The 19,040-nt window shown below is 27.0% G+C and overlaps 4 protein-coding genes across 4 annotated transcripts in view; 3 read left to right on the top strand and 1 right to left on the bottom strand.

The window, feature by feature from the left end:
- LOC114120246 (PDZ domain-containing protein 2-like) overlaps positions 1-19,040 on the top strand; it is a 70,045-nt gene that overhangs the window by 10,773 nt on the left and 40,232 nt on the right. The gene's annotated exons all lie outside the window — the stretch shown is intronic.
- LOC114120244 (uncharacterized) lies at positions 3,581-8,670 on the top strand. The gene is made up of 7 exons (XM_027982099.2): positions 3,581-3,745; positions 4,502-4,528; positions 4,710-4,872; positions 5,538-5,695; positions 6,872-7,076; positions 7,206-7,323; positions 8,305-8,670. Exons 1-7 carry the CDS (start codon positions 3,730-3,732, stop codon positions 8,338-8,340), a joined length of 723 nt encoding a protein of 240 aa, XP_027837900.2. The 5' UTR covers positions 3,581-3,729; the 3' UTR covers positions 8,341-8,670.
- On the top strand, positions 11,773-15,681 carry LOC114120227 (N(G),N(G)-dimethylarginine dimethylaminohydrolase 1). Its single transcript, XM_027982070.2, has 6 exons — positions 11,773-12,222; positions 12,788-12,890; positions 13,580-13,677; positions 13,783-13,878; positions 13,948-14,076; positions 14,144-15,681. Exons 1-6 carry the CDS (start codon positions 11,962-11,964, stop codon positions 14,273-14,275), a joined length of 819 nt encoding a protein of 272 aa, XP_027837871.1. The 5' UTR covers positions 11,773-11,961; the 3' UTR covers positions 14,276-15,681.
- LOC114120229 (NADH dehydrogenase [ubiquinone] iron-sulfur protein 3, mitochondrial) lies at positions 12,618-18,060 on the bottom strand. The gene is made up of 6 exons (XM_027982071.2): positions 17,856-18,060; positions 17,710-17,763; positions 16,445-16,692; positions 15,930-16,175; positions 15,680-15,856; positions 12,618-12,854 (listed from the first exon to the last, which is right to left on the bottom strand). The coding sequence occupies exons 1-5, from the start codon at positions 17,908-17,910 to the stop codon at positions 15,695-15,697; spliced, it is 765 nt and encodes a 254-aa protein (XP_027837872.1). The 5' UTR covers positions 17,911-18,060; the 3' UTR covers positions 12,618-12,854; positions 15,680-15,694.

The raw sequence follows: 19,040 nt of genomic DNA, 5'->3' as shown, positions 1-19,040 counted from the left end.
TAGATTCCTCATAGAATTATACTAGGTAAGTATTGGTGGAATATAGGTAACACATTTTTCAGAATTTTAATGATAACCGATAGAATTAAAATATGTATTCAAATTATAATTTATAAAAGCAATTTTCTTTAGTATTTATAGTATTAGTACTTAGTAGTTCAATTGTAAGTACGAGATACTTATAGGTATCAATCATTAACTAATATTTTTTATTGCTTTTTAACTATAAAAAAATAAGTTATAATAATAAATAAGTTAAAGTTATTTCCGTGCACCGTCTGCACTTAAATAATTAAATAAATATTAAAATGATAAATATCATAATTCATAAGCACGTGAATTATTTAATAAAATCAATTATTTCATTAGGCTGACAGATATCTAACTATGACACTATGTATAAACTTCACAATTCGTGTGGTTGAACATTTGTCTTTCGTTTAAAAACAGCATATGTATATGACGTGTAATATGTAAAATATATATGATAAATGTGGTAAATTAACATAACTTTCAACATTGATTAATAGTTATATTTATGTTTTTACTGAAGTATTGTTTAATGAATAATCTTATTATTTATCAATTCAGGTATAGAAAGCAAATAATTAAAATATCACGTACTTTTAAGGAAGTGTAGAGGAATTATTTACTATAGGTATTTAATTAATGAACTAATATGTACTGACTGATTTCGCACAAATGAAATTATGCTAATAAATTTACTCTGTCTTAAAATTATATGAAATTATAATGACTAATATAGAGTATAATGTATTGTAGGTTTAAAAAAAAAAAATCCTACTAAAAACATTTTTTTCCATTATTACTCCTTTTTACATTGTTTAGCCACTTAAATGTATACACTTTGGAAAATACTTTCTTAGTGGGCCTTTACATCATAAAAAGAAACTACTAATCAAATGTTATACTCAACCGTTTCAGCTAAGCGATAATGAATCAGTGAGTCAGGATATGCTATTTTATACACGATATATAGATAATAAATGCAGAAGAGGGTGACATACGACCATATGTTATGGTAGGGTTGAGACAGTAAGAACAAGCTTTTTTTGGTTATTTTCAAATAATTGCTTTAACTAAATATTCTTAATACTATATTTTATGCTTATAAGCCATTAACGATGAAACCGTCTATCTACAATAGAAATCATGGTTTTTGAAATTGTAAAAGCACTATTTTGATTTAAAGCAAATATATAAATATTAATTATAGGGGTTCTAAACCGCCAACAGCCATAACTGTCATGTTATTCAACTCTATATTATATTATCATTAATTATAATATAAGCGCCTAATCAATAACATTACTTACGGAAATAGAAAAAATTAAATAGCCTAAAATGTTTGTGTTTAAAGACTAAGAATTTTCAATATCTTCATAAAGTTAAAAGTAAGCAAAGGTCAACACGAAAAATCGGATTACCATTCTGATGCAATGTATTCTAGTCAATATTTAAAAAAACATATATTTTATCAATACTAATTTTAAAAATGTCTTTCACATAATATGTAAATCTAATTATTATTTTATAAAACAAATCATGCAGATAAACCAGCAGCAAAATTCATAAAATATTGATGGTCATTTGTCGGTATAAAATCATTTTTTATACTTCAATTTAGTTTTCAACTATTCGATGTAAGATTATTCAACGATAGAGTGATGAGTAATACAAGAAAATATACGTTTTTATTAAAATATTGGGTTTTCAATAAAATATAAGTACCTATTTAACCAGCGTTCAATTTCTTTGTCATCATACATAGTGAACATATTATAATAATCGTAATCAAACATAATATAATTATCGTACTTACACGTCTACGATAAATCATGTTTGTTACCAAAAAATACGACCTTGACACTTTCTCGCATTCTAAGAACCGTCGAATAATATCTCACCCCTTATCCAAGCATTCTGAAATCTGAAGTGTTAATATTAATTATAATTTATAATATAAAAATGCATACACGTATACTTACAATTATTTATAGTTATCGGACTCAGATAAGACATAATATAGCACCAGAATTAATATTATTATAAATGGCACTAACAATCCATTAAATAATATGATATGTGCCTACTAGTAAGTCATAACTCATAACAAATTTCATCGTATAAACATAGAAAATAATAATATAGATATTAGTGTATTATATATACATATATATAAAGTTTCAAATCCCAATGATATTAATATATTTTTAATTGCAATACTTAACTACAATTGTTAATTATATTCCAATCTCATCAATATTAATACTTCAAATGTTTTTAAATAAAAAAACTAAACTTGTACCTGCATATTTTTAGTATATTTTGATTGCTGAAAAACCAATTTTTAAAAAATGTTATATTCTTATACTACATTTTCAATCTTAAGTTATTGAAAATTAAAATGTTATGAAGTTTTAACTATTTATAAGATAATTTCAAATGTTTATGATCTTGTCCAATTTTGAAACTCACACATGCACTCATAAATATAGTTATTTTTGTATTGCTGTGAGATCAACCTATAAGAAATAGTTGTGTGTTGTCAAAGTTTGTTACTATTAATTATTATAAGTTATAATAGTAAGTAGTAACAAATTTTGTTTTTTATAATTTACAATAAACAACATTTTTATCATTTATAAATCAAAAAAAAAAAATAATGACTAAAATGAGCCAAAATATTATCATGACTAGAAAATGGTAATTTAGGTAAGTATTTTGTGGATATTTCAGCTCTCTACATAGTTAATGGTTATTGAATGTATTATTATTCTGAAAAAATGAAGTCGGTTTTTTTTAAAAACTAGTTTTGAGTAAACATTTTTTCCTGTTTCTCAATATACCTATATTTTTTTGATTTTTTGATTACTTATTTTGAAAAATACTTCTACATTGTTGACTTCGGATTCCGGGGTACTAAATAGACCTAATTTTCTATCAAAAAATAAAGGGGTCTGTCCGAATTGCATTTATTATAGACTTATTATATTACAACTTAAATTTTTTTTTGAACTTTTCTATTTTAAAAATAAAAACGCATGTATAGAAACACTATTATTATATAATATTTAATATTATTATTATTAGTACTGCTTAAAAAACTACCAAATTTTATATTGTTATTATAATTATTGACTTAGACTATACCATGTACAAAATAATGTAAACTAAAGTATAAACTAAATTCAATTTTTACTAGAAATCATTCTCAACAGTAACGATTATATAATTCTTACAGGCTACTGCCCCAAAAGGTGATGAGTGATGACAGTGTGACAGACACAAAAATAAAAATATAGATAAAATTCACACATCATTATAAAATCATAACTTTCATTTTATCACCCCTGCTCTAAGTTTAAAATATGTCTCCATGACATAGCCGTAATAATAATAATAATAATAATAACAAAATAATATTTTTTATCGTACCCCTCCACATTGATCTACTGATAATCTGGTCATAATAAAACCGGTTGGTGAAAAACCAAAATCAGTAGAATCATTTTGATCGTGAGTACTTACGGAATAAATTGAATTCTTTCCTCAGTTAATTTTCCAGTATAGGATAAATTGATAATTTTTTTATTGAATATTTGTTTTTTTAATTATAATTCGATTTTTACAACTTAATTACAATAATAGATACATATTTATCCGGCACATTTATTCAGCAGATTATTTACAGCTATTATACAGATCATGGCAGCAATCATCAGTAAGAAACATTATGTATACTTATATATTTTATTTATTGATAATGGTATTAATTTACTTTTAAATTATTATTTAGGTTATTATTTATTATTTTTGTTTATATTATATTATTTATTAATTATTCTAGCAATATAATTTACTAAATTGTAACAGAAAAAAAATACAACTTAATTATAGTAAATATCTTCGGGTTAAAATAAATGATAATACCTAACAGTTGTTCTAAACATTTTTTACACACTACACTCATTAAAAGCAATAACCCAACTGTACGTATAAGTATACGATCATAAACTCAAAAGTTAAAATTTTAATTTTGAAGAGAATATCCTTTTTAACAATAAATTATTTAGTGAATATATATATGAATAAAATATTCTTCGATTTGAGAAAACGACTGTAGACCAATTTTACTATAAAATTTATTTTTATATCTTACAACAATATTTATTATTATATATGACTAAAATTACAACACAATTTTTTATTTGTACTTATTTACACTTATATATATTATAATAAATTATAACGTGTTAATTAATACAGACATTGTAATGCAAATTTATTTTAATTTTTTAGTAGGAGTTATTTTTACGTGTTACCCAAAAAATATTTACTTATTACATTTAATTACTTATAAAATATATTTTGGTTTTTATAAAACCACCATTATCATATAATAGCCACCTCTACAGGCGTGGAAACTCAAGCGAGTGAAATAAAACAGTTTTAAATATTAAATTCTATTATGTTACAGAAATGCTGAAACTATTTCTTTTAATCAGTGAGTACCATTTTATTAAAATACATATTTTCATTTTTAAAAATTGTAACACAAGCATACATGATTGAATTTAAATACGCGTCTATAATGGTATATACCATAACTGGCATAACTATATACATACCGTTTTTTTTCACGACATATTTAATAAATAAGATTTTTCTTATATGGATGTCTACAGCTACATTAATGACGTTGGTGAGATCCGAGCTCGACTTCGAATGGATGTGCGAAGGGAGCGATAAAAGAGTCAATTGCAGTGCCTTACCTCAGTTTGCAGACTTTCTCTCAACAATTTCTGATAACCTTGATAATTCCGAATACTCAGACTACAGCTATTGTCCGTTAGTATATCATTGAACTATAAGTACTATTCTTTTAGTTAGTAGTTAACAAACAAAATACTTAACTCAAAAAGTTTAAGAATAATTATTTCATACGTAGATTTATGCGTATCATACATTTACACTTGTGAATATAATATAGATAATCAGGAGCATCAAAGTAACTTTTAATGCAATAGCTAATTTATAGTTGCGATGTTGATGGGTTGATACATAATAATAATATTTTTGTATTAATTATGTGTCCATAATATTATACCATTCATTCGAAAAATAATTATGTAAAATAAAGTATAGGTATGTCGTTAAAAAAATAATTTACCGTTACAAACTTTCGTACACAACATTGACGCGGCCAAGTTATTATAGCTGTTTTGGTGCATCTGCTTTACCTACTTTTAAATTTATTGTCTAATAATCATGTTAACTCATCATCGACAGTCAGTGCGTTACTCCTTTATAATGTCAGTAATTATTATTAGTTATTATATTATACTATGGTAATAAAATGTCGGTACTTGTAAACTAGCATATATGATATGCTATGCTAGTATAATATGGTTCTATTATATTATTCCGTATACCTTACTTATGTAAATATCTGATTTAATGCACCGATTTTAATGTTAATTCGTCATTTTGTGTTTCTAATTTTTCAAAAACAGGTTCAAAATTGCAGATCGGTACTCCGAATGTATAATTTCATATTATAATAATTGTTATACAAGTATAACGGAGGATGAAAAGATCGTCTTTTTGATGAATATGCCACTGATTGGTAACTCAAAGACTCTCTGCGCCAAAGACAAGCCTTACAAAAAGGGTATGTTTACACATTTATAGTGTAAGAATAATAAAAAAAAAAAAAAATCACAGAAATATTAACCTATTATATTACATACGTATATGTATAAAGAAAATTATTTAGAGCTATAAAATACAATATGGTAACATTATTTTCTCGTTATACGACTTACACCTGTATAATATATTAGAAATTATACATTACGAGTATGATGCTTGATACTATAAATATTTATAGTTGCTTAGTTATGTTTAATGTTTATGATTTACATCGTTTACTGAAACAACTATAGTCGTATAGTCTATTCTCACACACACATACGTGAATAAACATATAGAATAAAATCGCCCTCCCGGTTCAATTTATTAACTATATATTAGGGATGGCCAATTCATGGCACACGAAAAGACTATGAGGGCACGCAAAAAATTTAAATATTTTTATGTATGTATATGTATATTTTTATATTAATACATTAATTATACAATAAAATAACGATAATTTTGTTCTCGTAATATAATATTTAATAAATAATATTTTTCATGGCTCGCTTGCAAAAATGGTGATTTTTGGCACTTTCAAGTTAAAATAATTTGCCCCTCTTAAACTATATTAAAAATTATAGTGGCTCGGCGCGGTGCAGTGGCTGAAATTAATCACTCATGTGGTTAAGAGTAAGCAACGGCCGCTGCCACTAGTACTCGGATGGGTGACCACCTGGGTACGTAGTGCGCAAAAACCTTGCCACACATACACGTGTTCCTAAACCGACCGTACCAACTGTAAAAACACAACCTATCCAACCAACCCTTACCCCTACCACAGTTCATAACCACTTCAACAGCTAATGGCCTTAGTCGCCGGGCTTAAGTTCAATAAAAAAAAATAAAAAATAAAAAAAATAAAAATTATAATTATACCTACTTAATCACGGTAATCACGGATGGAATAAGTATAACTATTAATAGCAATAATAGCGAATATAAAATACAAATTAAACTAACTTATTAAATATAATAGTTGGATCAAATGGATCTATCGTTGGTTCAATACTCCAATATAATGTATGATACAGGCTAAAGTTTCTTAAATATAATATTAGTCGACTATGCTTTGTGCTTGGCTATGTTAGTGGTAAAATCTTGCATATTACCTTATCAAGAGTGTTGTATTAAATTTAACTATCATTATCAGAATTCCGAAAACACTTATCATGTATGAAGGCGCTTAGTCACGACGACTTACATCCCAAAATACTGCTAAAACAGGTTAAAGAATATCTAGCAGAGCAACAATTGCAATATCAAACGAAGAGTGAAGATGACTTGGAACATAAACCGACGATGAACGATCAAATAGAGCTGCGGTACCTGCGTGAGGTGACTTTTGAGAAATGCCAGTGAGTTACCTGAGTTTAATCGTGTAACGTATATATTAAATATATTGAAATAATACAAACGAACTGCTTTTCTCGTACAATCAATTTTTTTATTTAACGTATTTTTTTGAATGATCACGGTTTTTACAGAATACGCTCAGAGTATATACGGTTATTATATATACTAATTCAAAGCCAATGCGGATTGAAGACTGAAAAGTTTTTCCGCCAATTGTACAGCAACGTTTGGCCAATGCCCGCAATAATGGTTAGTATGACTATAATTATTTAAATTAATTAGATTGATATCTACATTCAAATTCATTGTTAAACCGTAAATGTCACAGGTAAAAAAGTGGGACTTAAACCCCTCTCACTGACAAAAATATGATCCCTCAACAGTTTTAAACATTCATGTTCTACTTTTTTGTTCTATAAAATATGTCCGTTCACGATTTACCACCTATATATTATTACAATGGTTCTTATATAATATATAAGTACTTTCAGAGCACACAGATCCATTATAAAAATACTTTTATGAATCGCTAGCTACCCCCTCCCCCCATTCTTATAAATGTTATTTCAAATAGCTTTTTTTTCAAAATACAGTGAAACTTCCATTCAATGAAATTTTCTATTTAACTAATTATTTTTGAGAACCACGACCTTCCTTGTTAATTATGCGTTAATACTATTTAACGAATTCCTCTATAATACGAATTTTTGATCCCCTCTAAGACTTCGTTAAATAGAAGTTTTCTACTCAATATATCTCACCATATGTATCCTAGCAAGAATTATTGATAGAGCCCCAGCAAAAATCGCAGATTCCCATGGTACAGCAGATCACAGCTAAGAATCGCTGAATAATTATATATATTTTTATTCATTCTTAAACCATTATTAGTCTTTATTACATAATATTGGATATAGCCAGTGACGTAACTGAGGGCCCGCAGACCCCGCGTTGCGAGGGGGGACGGTAATTTGGGGTCGTTATAGATTTATATTTGGTAGATATAACAATATTTTAGGAGCCCATTTTTTATTTTTAATATTATATTTATACATCTTACCTGCAAATGGATTTATAATATTTATTATTGTTTATTTTGTATTGAAATGTGCACTGTGCACTATATAGACTATAGTGCACGACTTAAACAAAAACTGTCTAAGTTCATACACACAATAAACCCCAACCTTAGTGATAACTATTCTAAACCGACGTTTTATTTCATTGCAGAAAAATTGTGACAAACAAATTTATTATAGAATATGATGTGATGTACGATCCAAACCAAATATTTCAAATTATCAACGACGGCTGCAAGTCATTAATTTTTTAATTTATATAATTGCGTTACCGCTTATTAATTTACATTTACAGATTATTAATGCAAATTTTATTGTACTGGTTTATTTTTTTTATTTTGTAACACGTTTTATTATTATAACTAGATTACATAATATATTATAGATAAATATTGATTGCAGTCAATCCAAATAAGTATAATTTGTTAGTAACTGTCTACCTCACTTGCCGTCATAAATTGATGCAATTTTATTATCATAATTATAGTATTTAATAAAGTTTCTTCTTTGAAAAATACTATTGAGAATATTTTTTTACGAAATGTTAAGTAATTGAAAACAACATTTTTGAAAAAAAAAAATACAATTTTTAAACAATATAAATTGTTGTTTTAATTTTTTTAATGACAGCATACATTTTTATTTTTATATTCTGATATGTATTTTTGATTGGAATACCTAAGAATATACCTCGTGACATATTAGTTCATTACTCATAAAGTCATAAATTTAAATACTTATATAAAGTTACTAAGTTAGGTATAATGAACTATTCGTTAAAAATTCGATTTTTATACATGCTACTTATGTATTAATATATATTAAAAAAACATTATTTTTTTAATAAGATTAATAAATTAGGAAGTGGTATGTCGAAGTTAAAATAATTTTAATGTCAAGTTCAATTCAGTATACTAACCGACCGGCGATCACTTATTAAATTGTACATAAGTCATAAGAAAATAGGTTTAAACCTAAATCATAAAAAAAAATTAAGGTAAGTATAATTAAATCGATTGATGAACACTTAACATGCTTGCACTCTATAAATGTTATTAATTGTAATAATTTTAATTGATTGCTCAATAAATTATTATAATTTGACTTAGCACATACAGCCATACAGGGTGTTTCTAAAATAAATGAGATCACTAGTATAAGCGCAGGTACTCACTGTGGTGACTTGATTAAGTTTTTTTTCAATTTTTTTCCTATCTTCAATCTGGATTTATTCAAATTATTTTTTAGTATTTTATTTAAATGTAAAAATGTACATTGAAATCTCAGTATAAATACACAAACTGTTACTAGTAAGTTCCTTTTATCTCTATATAACTGTGTATAGGTGTATTAATTTAATTTAATTTATCTACAAGATATCAACTATCGTCAGTTATAAATATAACTTGAGCGTAAATTTAGAATTGTTTTTATAAATTTTTAAAGTTGGAATTTTAACGAAATTCAACAATAGATGGCTAAAATCATCGTCTAATTGCGATCACGTGTATACGGGATGATTGGATCTGGGACCCGGGCGTCGTCAATTTCGCGGGAGACTGCTACTTGTAATCGATCGGAACGGAATGACTGTGCTGCAGAACGAATTATACACTGCAGACGTCGATAGCGAATAGTCGCAGACTATGAAAAGCGATTGTTGGAAGCGAGCAAGCTGTTGCCCGATATGCTACCAACAAATGTTGCAAACGTTACGTGGTTTTTAAAAATAACAACGATTATGTACATCCAGTGCCGGATTTAGAACAAGTGCCGCCCTGAGCTCTTTTAAATATGCCACCCCTATCCCCCCAAAAAAAATGTAGTAAACATATGATTTGTATGATTTTTTTTTTCTATTTCTTACAAAATTTGCCGCCCTATGTCCGGGACTCACAGACCTGGGCGTAAATACAGCCCTGTGTACAGCATAGATTCAAACATCATTTTACCAATCAACGGTTGAACACTTGTACGGTAACTGGTAAGACCAGGCTCGGCAGGCTCTTGTCGCTGGAATGGCAGGCAAAAACGTTTTAACGTACGAGCGCCACAAATTCGTTATTGGTGCAACATTTGCTCGCATTCATACGTCGGGGACGGACACTCGTTTGCTTTGCGGCGACGGATCGCTGACAAAAAGTAAATTAAAAACACACACGATCGTTTGTATACATTAGTTTTTTTTTATAAATAACATGATTTTTTACCGGCATATGAGTCACTGGCGAAATCTAAAGCCGGTGTATAACGAGTTGCGTATAGGGCTTTTTCCGGGCGATCGTAAGCTCTGCCGGGTTTACTCCAATATTACTTAACGGAAACATGTAAACTCTCCCGGGTCTTCAGTACTACTAATTTAATTTAATAAAAGTCATAAAATAAATCTAATGTACAAAATATACGTATGATAAAACAAAAACCTAACCTCTTCAGACTTCTCTATCGTTGATCAAATACAATTACAGTTCAACAACTTTAATGGATGAACAATTTTATTATATTTACAAAGTTAAAAAAAAAATGGATGGTTTGAGTTTGGGCGACTTATGCGCCTGGTCACTGAGCAGTACTTACTGCCTACTTAATTAAATCTATTTCCTTCTCATTTTAACAGACATGGAACTGTCCGTCTGTCCGTGACTTCCACGGGCATAATTAAAAATAGAGTGTTTTTGATGAAATTTAATGTACTTGTTTTTGTGTTACGTCTCACATACTCCATCGACCCTCACATATTCATACACGTTACAAGAAGTTGCACAAACATAATATTGTAAGAAACCTGTACAACATTGCTATTTTGCTATGCCCATACGGGTAAAAAGGTAATTCATCCAAACACGTTACACCACAAAAAATTGTTGAAATTAACCAAAATGACCTTTAGTTTTTATACTAATTGTCAATTGATGTTGTTAAAAACTGTTGCGAATTCACTTGCAGTAACTAGATACAACGAAAGCTGATTTACAAATGACAACAAACGACACAATATTTAATGTATTTAGTTTTTAGCAATTATTTTGATAAATATCATATTTTAATGGTTTGAATTATATTAAAAAGTTACCTAAGACATTTTTCAAATTATTTGTTTTTATTATATGCAAGTAGGTACCAGTCAAATAATAATAATAATAGGTACCTATAGGTATATTATAATAGGTAATCTTAAACTTCTTTATTTTTATTGTATAATTATGTTCAATTAAACTCAATTTTTTTTTTTTAATCCTCTACAAAATGCGATTTTTTTTAGTTTTTAAACTATTTATCAGTTAGATAATCTAGATTTTTATATTCTTATATCTTCGAAGACCACGATCCGAATTCCAGGCAAGCCACTATGTAAATTTCACAGATAGGTATGTATACAATTATTGTATATATCTGTGGTCTCAATTGTCAGTATAAGCATTGATGTTAATATAACATATTATATTATTTTATAATATATTAGAAAATCAATGGTACCTATAAACTATAAACCATAAGGCAGTAAAATATGCCTAAAGACATTATAGTATACCACCTATTCCACTGGAAGCGCTAGCAATAAGCAGGTTTATGTCTAATTTGATAAGAATGTAATTTTTCTATATCTATATAGAGTGCAGGCCTCAACTATTAAAGACCGTCGTGGTTACTGGTTCGTGGCTAAAAAATTATCATTTTTGATTTTTATCATTAATCACTATTCATTACTCATTAATCAGTAATCACTACCAGCGTAACCGCTTTGCCGCTTAAGATACATCGGGTCTTCACTCCTTCAGGTGTCAGTTAGCGAGAACAAATTATTAAAATGCCAACAACTCGTTACACCCATGCAGTGGTTAATCGTATACCACAGTCGCTAAGAACCCGACTACCGACGTTGGATTACGATCGAGCCAAACGGCAACACGAGAACTATGTTCAAGCCCTCCGAGATATTGGTCTTGACGTAATCGAAATGCCAGCAGACGAGGATACACCTTGGTGTGCTTTTGTTGACGACACCGCGTTTGTCTGCAATGGTACTGCAATCATCACTAAGCCTGCTGAGCCCGAGAGAGTGAAAGAAGTAAGTCTGTTACTTTGTCCTAAGTAAATTAATTGGACTTTTTCCACTCATTTAGTAATCTTTTTACAAGTGCTAAAACAATACAATTATGTTCGACAATTCAGCGTTATTAGTTTTAATATTTAAGTGCATTTATCTATTTTCTATAATCAAAATTAAATATAATAACATTTGCTATTGTTTTGATATTGAAATGTTGTTGAATAATAAGTAAATTCATTCTACCTAATATTCAAACTAATGAAGTTAAACGAGAACTGCGAACGAATTTATTGTCACATACTTGTAAGATTGAAACAATGCATACAGATGAGAATTTAACATGACGTATATTCTACTACCTTCATCAGGATTTTATTACAGTTTGCATAACGAATATTTTAAACTACAAAACATGCATTAGAAACACAATTTTATCTTCAAAAAATTTATCGGCTACTTACAGCATCAATATTAATTAACATATAAATTGATCATAATATAATTTTTTATTACTCTAGAATGAAGTATCTACATTAAATAAATCCACATTGTCCTTAAACAATAAGTGTTTGAAATGCTTCAGGTTGAAGCAATAAGAGCGGTGTTGAAGAAAGAAATTGGTTTGCCTATTGTTGAGGTTTCTGATAAATCTGCAAAATTACATGGAAGCGATATATTATTTACAGGTATGAATATATGACATAAATTAATATTAGGTAATAAATAGATTCTATTAAAAGAATATAAATTGAATTGTATTTAACTAATAAACTTATTTTTCTTTGTAGTTATTAAACTAACACATCTCAAGCAGTAGATTTCAAACTTACTTAAAATACAACAAACTGTTCTTTTTACAAACATTTCACAGCACATCAACAATAAATTTTTATAGCCTTTTTTCTGGTCTTTATTCAATTTTTACTTTCAAACATTATATTAGATATATTAAATGTATTATTAATTATTTTCATATATTATCACAATTTTTGTTTCCATTATTATTTATTTTTTTAAAGAAAGTATAAGATATAACTGCACTCAATCTAAAAATTACTGTTCTAAGAGTAAAGCATATTTATCAAAGATTTTTATTTCATATTATTAATTTTTATATAGAAATTCAATTTATTGTGATATAAAAATATGATGAATAACAGAATAATTAATGTTTAATATATTACTACATACTCTTTGCTATATAGTTGTTAATGTACTACTCTAATGGCACTATCAATTTACGTATAATGACTTTTAAACTTGCCATTATTAGTGATGTCATGCCATGAAACTACTTTACTAAATATGTTGGTGTTGGTTTAAATTGTTTAATTTTGTCACCCACATTTAATTATAGAAGTATTATTATTTATAGGTCGAGAATTCTTTATTGGAATAACAAAATGGACTAATGAATCGGGAGCATGTGCAGTTGCATCTGCGTTTCCCGAATATCCATGTACTCCAATCAAGGTTAGAAAATGTTCAATCTTTTAACACAATTGTTTTATAGTATTACATATGTATGTAGGTTATATGGTTTTAACGATAATTAAAGAAATTAAAGTAATTTAATAGGTTACAGAAAACAAACATCTAAAAACAATTGTGTCAATGGCAGGACCAGACCTCATGTGTGTGGGCTCAAGTGATTCTTCAAAAAATGTTTTGAAAGTAATTAACCTTAATAGTTTAACTATTAAATAAAATACTAATTATTAAATATTTTTAAATAATATTTAGAGACTAGAAAGAGAAGCTACATATAGCTACCAAATTCTTACATTACCCGAAGATGAAGCAGCTAATGTTATGTACATCAATGGTACACTATTACATCGGTCAGCCAAAGAAATCCCATTATCATTCAATGTAATATAATTTATTTTATTACTAATATTTAATCAAACTATTAATATTTAATATTAAATGATTACAGGTTTTAGCGGAGAAAATAACTGACTTTACTCTACAATCAGTAGATATTTCTGAACTATTAAAATGTGAAGGAGCCAACTTAAATTCATGTTGTCTTTTAGTCAGACGTACAAAACATATTCGAAGCTTATAATTTGTTATTATGTTATGCAATTCATTCCTTTATATCAGTATTACCTTCACTTCTCATGACAAACTTATTTATATACACGCTCACATATACACACACATTGTTGAATTCTAATACTTATTAGTTATTAGTATATTAATTCATGACAGCTTTTTAAAAAAAAATAATGTGTACTAAAGTTTAATCTCAACAATGTATGTTAATTAATTAATTTGTTCCTTGAAAGAATTTTAAATGATTGGATCTGATATTATTGTTACAATTTAGTATACAATTTTTATTAATTTAATTTAATATTTATTAACTGACAATATTATATAATATTATAATCCAAAAGTAAGAATTAAATTATTATTTCCTTTAAAAAAATATTTTCTTGTATTCACCCAACCTTATTTAACATTTTGTTAATTGATTATACAATATACATTATAATTTATAACAAATAAATTAACTAAACCCATAAAGAGTTAAATAGTATTAAGAATGTTATACCTGCATATTATGTTGAATGTCTTATAAACATACAACAATAAATTTATATAGAGAATTTCCAATTTTGTATAGTAACTTTTAATAATAGTGAATTTACTTAATATAAAACTTAAAAATTACAAACATTAACTTTGATTTTTTTACAATATTCTAAATACTTATAACACCCCATATGAATACACAGGATAATATGTTCTTACCTTCAAATTTAATAACAGGTCAATCAAATTTACTTACTATACAAAATAGAATCACAGAACATAAAATAATTGCTGTATTGTAAGTTAGTAAATTAAGTTAGGCCAACATTATTAGTGGGTGACCAGGTTTCCTCCTGCAATAACGTGGCGCCTCAACAATATTTAAATATAATATAGATTCCTAATAATTTTAAATTGAAAAAGAAATTTTTTTTTTTTAATTACTTAATATATAATTTTTTTAAAGTCAAGATATGTTATTTAATCAAAATATATAGATATAAATTAATGTTGATGAACTTAATGAAATTAAGTTAATGATCTCAGGTTAATACCCGAGATCATTCGATTGGTTTCCAATACTAATTTTACTCATACAGGAAAAATCTTACCCCAATAATATATTAAACCACCTTGTTAAAATAAAATTTTAGTCAGTCACGCCATTGAAAGGTACTAAATAATATAAGCAGATAGAAATCTGGGAAAAAAACTAAGTGCATTTTAAGTTTAACTAAGGTGAATTTTTCTTCGCACATGAGAAGTCGTGGGTTGAATAGTACAAGATATTTTCAATCATTGTAAATCTCTGAGCAGGGTAAATTAATTATAAATGTAGATCATACTTAAAATTAAATACTATAATATTAAAATTGTATATTTCATTATATAAATTAATAATTAAGCAATTATACAACTCATTTACAATTACCTTGGAAAAATAAACTTATTTTTTTTCTTTTTCTGCTGAAGGCACTTCTTCAACAGTGGTAGCACTTCTAAAATTTGGAAATTGTTCCCATGGAGTAGATAGCTCAAAACGTCTGAATTCCTGTGACATTTCTAATGGCTCTACCACGACTCTTCTTTTTTCATCATCATACCTTACCTAAAACAATATTTTATTTTTAAGTTAATATTTATGCTTTTTAATCTATAAACAGTATAAAATAATAAATTACTTCTACATATCCAGACAATGGAAAATCTTTACGGAATGGATGACCTTCAAATCCATAATCAGTCAGAATTCTTCTTAAATCTGGATGATTAGTGAAAAATACTCCAAACATGTCCCAAATTTCTCTTTCATACCAATTTGCGGCTTCATAAATAGATGTAACCGAATCAATTGGTGTTAACTCATCAGTATATGTTTTAACACGTAGGCGAGTATTGAATCGAAGTGACAACAGATTGTAAACGATCTAAAATAAATGTAAAAAAAAATCTAAATCATTCATTATAATATATTTTTATGCTATTCCGGGAAACCTTATTAAAAAGATAAGAAGAATTTGGCCAAAAAAATACTTTGCCACGATTATTCTTACATCACTTTAAAAAAAAAAAAGATTTAATTTAAAACCGATAATTATCAGAGGTAGCGGTGGATTGCCCCCCCCCCCCCCATATCATCTAATTTACTTTATTTAGTATAGATTGAAAACATTCTTTTAATAAAATTTTTTTTTACCTCAAATCTATTTGTACGTTGAGGAACATCTACAGCACATATATCTGATAAATTAACAAACTGGCAATTTGTTTGATTTTTTAAAAATTGAAATACTGGTAAAACACCTTCTGGTGCTATCAGTAATTCTAATTCATTTTTAGAACTTATTTGAACTTTTTGAATATACTTAGGTAAACATTCAGCAACAAAATTCCCAAATCCAAGATATTGTTCTGTTATTGAATCAAATTTTGGTTTTGGCACCACTACAAAAAAATATGTATCAAATAATTATAATTATTAATACAGGTTTGTTTTGGCAATACAATATAAATATTTAATTACAATATAAAATTATGAGTATTGTGAAATAACATGATTTTTATATTTTGTACATGGTTGTATTTCAAGTGCATAATTATTATTTTTATTTTTTATATATTAATAATCTCAAATAAAAAAATCTCTTGATTAGTCCAATGATTTTTTTTTTAAATCTTAGGTATCTATGGCGGCCTAGTGGCACAAATAGCACTAAATACTAGAGGAAAAGGATAGCACTATATTAATATTATAACAAAAGCAGTAACAGCAATCATGTGTCTAAAAAAGTGCTCGCACCCCTTTTATAGAGAATTAAATGTATTCACACATACTTAGATTTAGTACATTATATATGTGAAGTGAATGCATTTTAAAACTCAAGTTTTTAAGTGGACAATTTTAAAAAAACACATTAAAATAAACTTTAAATGTTGGTAAGTTAAAAAAAATTTTTGAAATAAACATTTTTTACGTTGCCTAAATGCTAAAAAACTGGTTGGGGGGGTACTAGTTCTTTTAAATGAGCACCCATAAAAAATTTCAAGATAGCCACTACCGAACAAAAGTGACCATATCACCACATCTTAAAATTTAAAAACTACAAAACTATCAAAATCATTTTAATTTTAATGATATATTACATTTGTGCATAGAATTAATATGGACTATTATAATTCTCATTTAAATACATGGCTCCTTTCTTAATAGGAAAAATAATGTTATACTTACAGTATTTATAATAATTCTTGTAACATTTTTTATAGTAATTTATACATTTATATATTTTAAAAGTAAATAAAATTAGTGTAACTAAATTATATTATTTCACTGTATTAATAAAAAATAAAAAAATAAAAACAATTGGTGGATCACCAACATTGTATAGATTACATGTTTTCATACAGGTAAATAGCCATAAAACTATATGTATAGCTAAATACTTGGCAAACAATATTTACCTGTGGTGGATTCGGCTCGAACGATTGTTTTGAAATACTTGGGGATACTGTTACCTAAAATAAAAAATATTGTGTAAAGAAAATAGTGTTGAATAAATCAATCTAAATTATATGTTTTAGTAAAAAACGATTCTTTTGGCCATTACCAGTCTGAATAGTACTTAATCTTTGAATTGCTCTTGTTATGATTCTTAACGACATTGTTAAAAATAATAGTATTGAACGTTGTAATATTAATAGTCAAACAAATAATCAATCGTAAAAAGAGGAAAAATAAAATAAAATAAGAGACACAAAAATTCTACGTAGGTACTAGTCAGAAGCTTGAGAATTGTAATTTGTGATACTGTGTCACAATGATAATCATATGAACAATATTATTAGCTATAGCATTGAAAAATATTGAAATGATACTCGATCAGCTGTTTGAGTTGTGTTTATTCTATAACCAGAAGTTGGAACCACGGTTAGGTTCAACCACCGAAAAACAGAAACGTATGATTTTTATTTATTTTTTAATGAGTTGTGAATAGAGTTTTTCTGACTGGCACAATTTTATGGCGGCAAGTTCAAAATTAAAAAATCATATAATTTAAAAAAAGATAATCGTCGCATTTAAGGCCACGATTATCAGTATCAATAGTACCATCCAAATAATCAGCCAAACCCCACATTATCATAACGCCCTTATGAAATATCTCTATATTTAATGTGAAAGGCCACAAAATACCGTTTTTTTGTTGAAAAAATCACATTATGTACAATACTTGGTAAAAGGGTAAATTTTCACATTCAAAAAATCACATATATGATCTAATGCAATGACCAATAAATTTGTATGCATAAAAACGTAAAAGATGTCAAATTTTTATTTCTTATTGAGCCCATAGCTACTTATTGACAATTTTTTTATAAAAAAAAACTAGTTTTTTGTATTTTATACAGTGTAAAATTGTGTCATAAGTTCCATCATTTTCAAACACACTGTACACCTTAAGGGAATGTTGCAGTATCATTGTAACTCAAAAAACAATAATCGTAGATATTTAAAATTGTCATCAAATATTTATTTTCATTTTTAATTTACGATACAATTTTCAATATATTTTAACTAATTTTAGGAATACAAAATTTATTTTAATTTTTTTTCTATAATTTTATTGTTAATAAAAAATTATTTGCTAGGTCAAAATTCTTAAAAATCTTATTAAAATATTAAAAATGCATAGCCACTACTTTTTATATATGCATTTAAACTAATTGAGGTTAACATGTTAAGTGAGCAAATCATTTTTAATGTACATGCTTAACGATTTAGTGTAAACAATAAA

Source organism: Aphis gossypii, chromosome 1, assembly GCF_020184175.1.
Source record: "Aphis gossypii isolate Hap1 chromosome 1, ASM2018417v2, whole genome shotgun sequence".
Taxonomy (NCBI): Eukaryota; Metazoa; Arthropoda; class Insecta; order Hemiptera; family Aphididae; genus Aphis; species Aphis gossypii.
The sequence above is the reverse complement of the archived record's forward strand: the minus strand, read 5'-3'. Positions and strand labels throughout refer to the sequence as shown.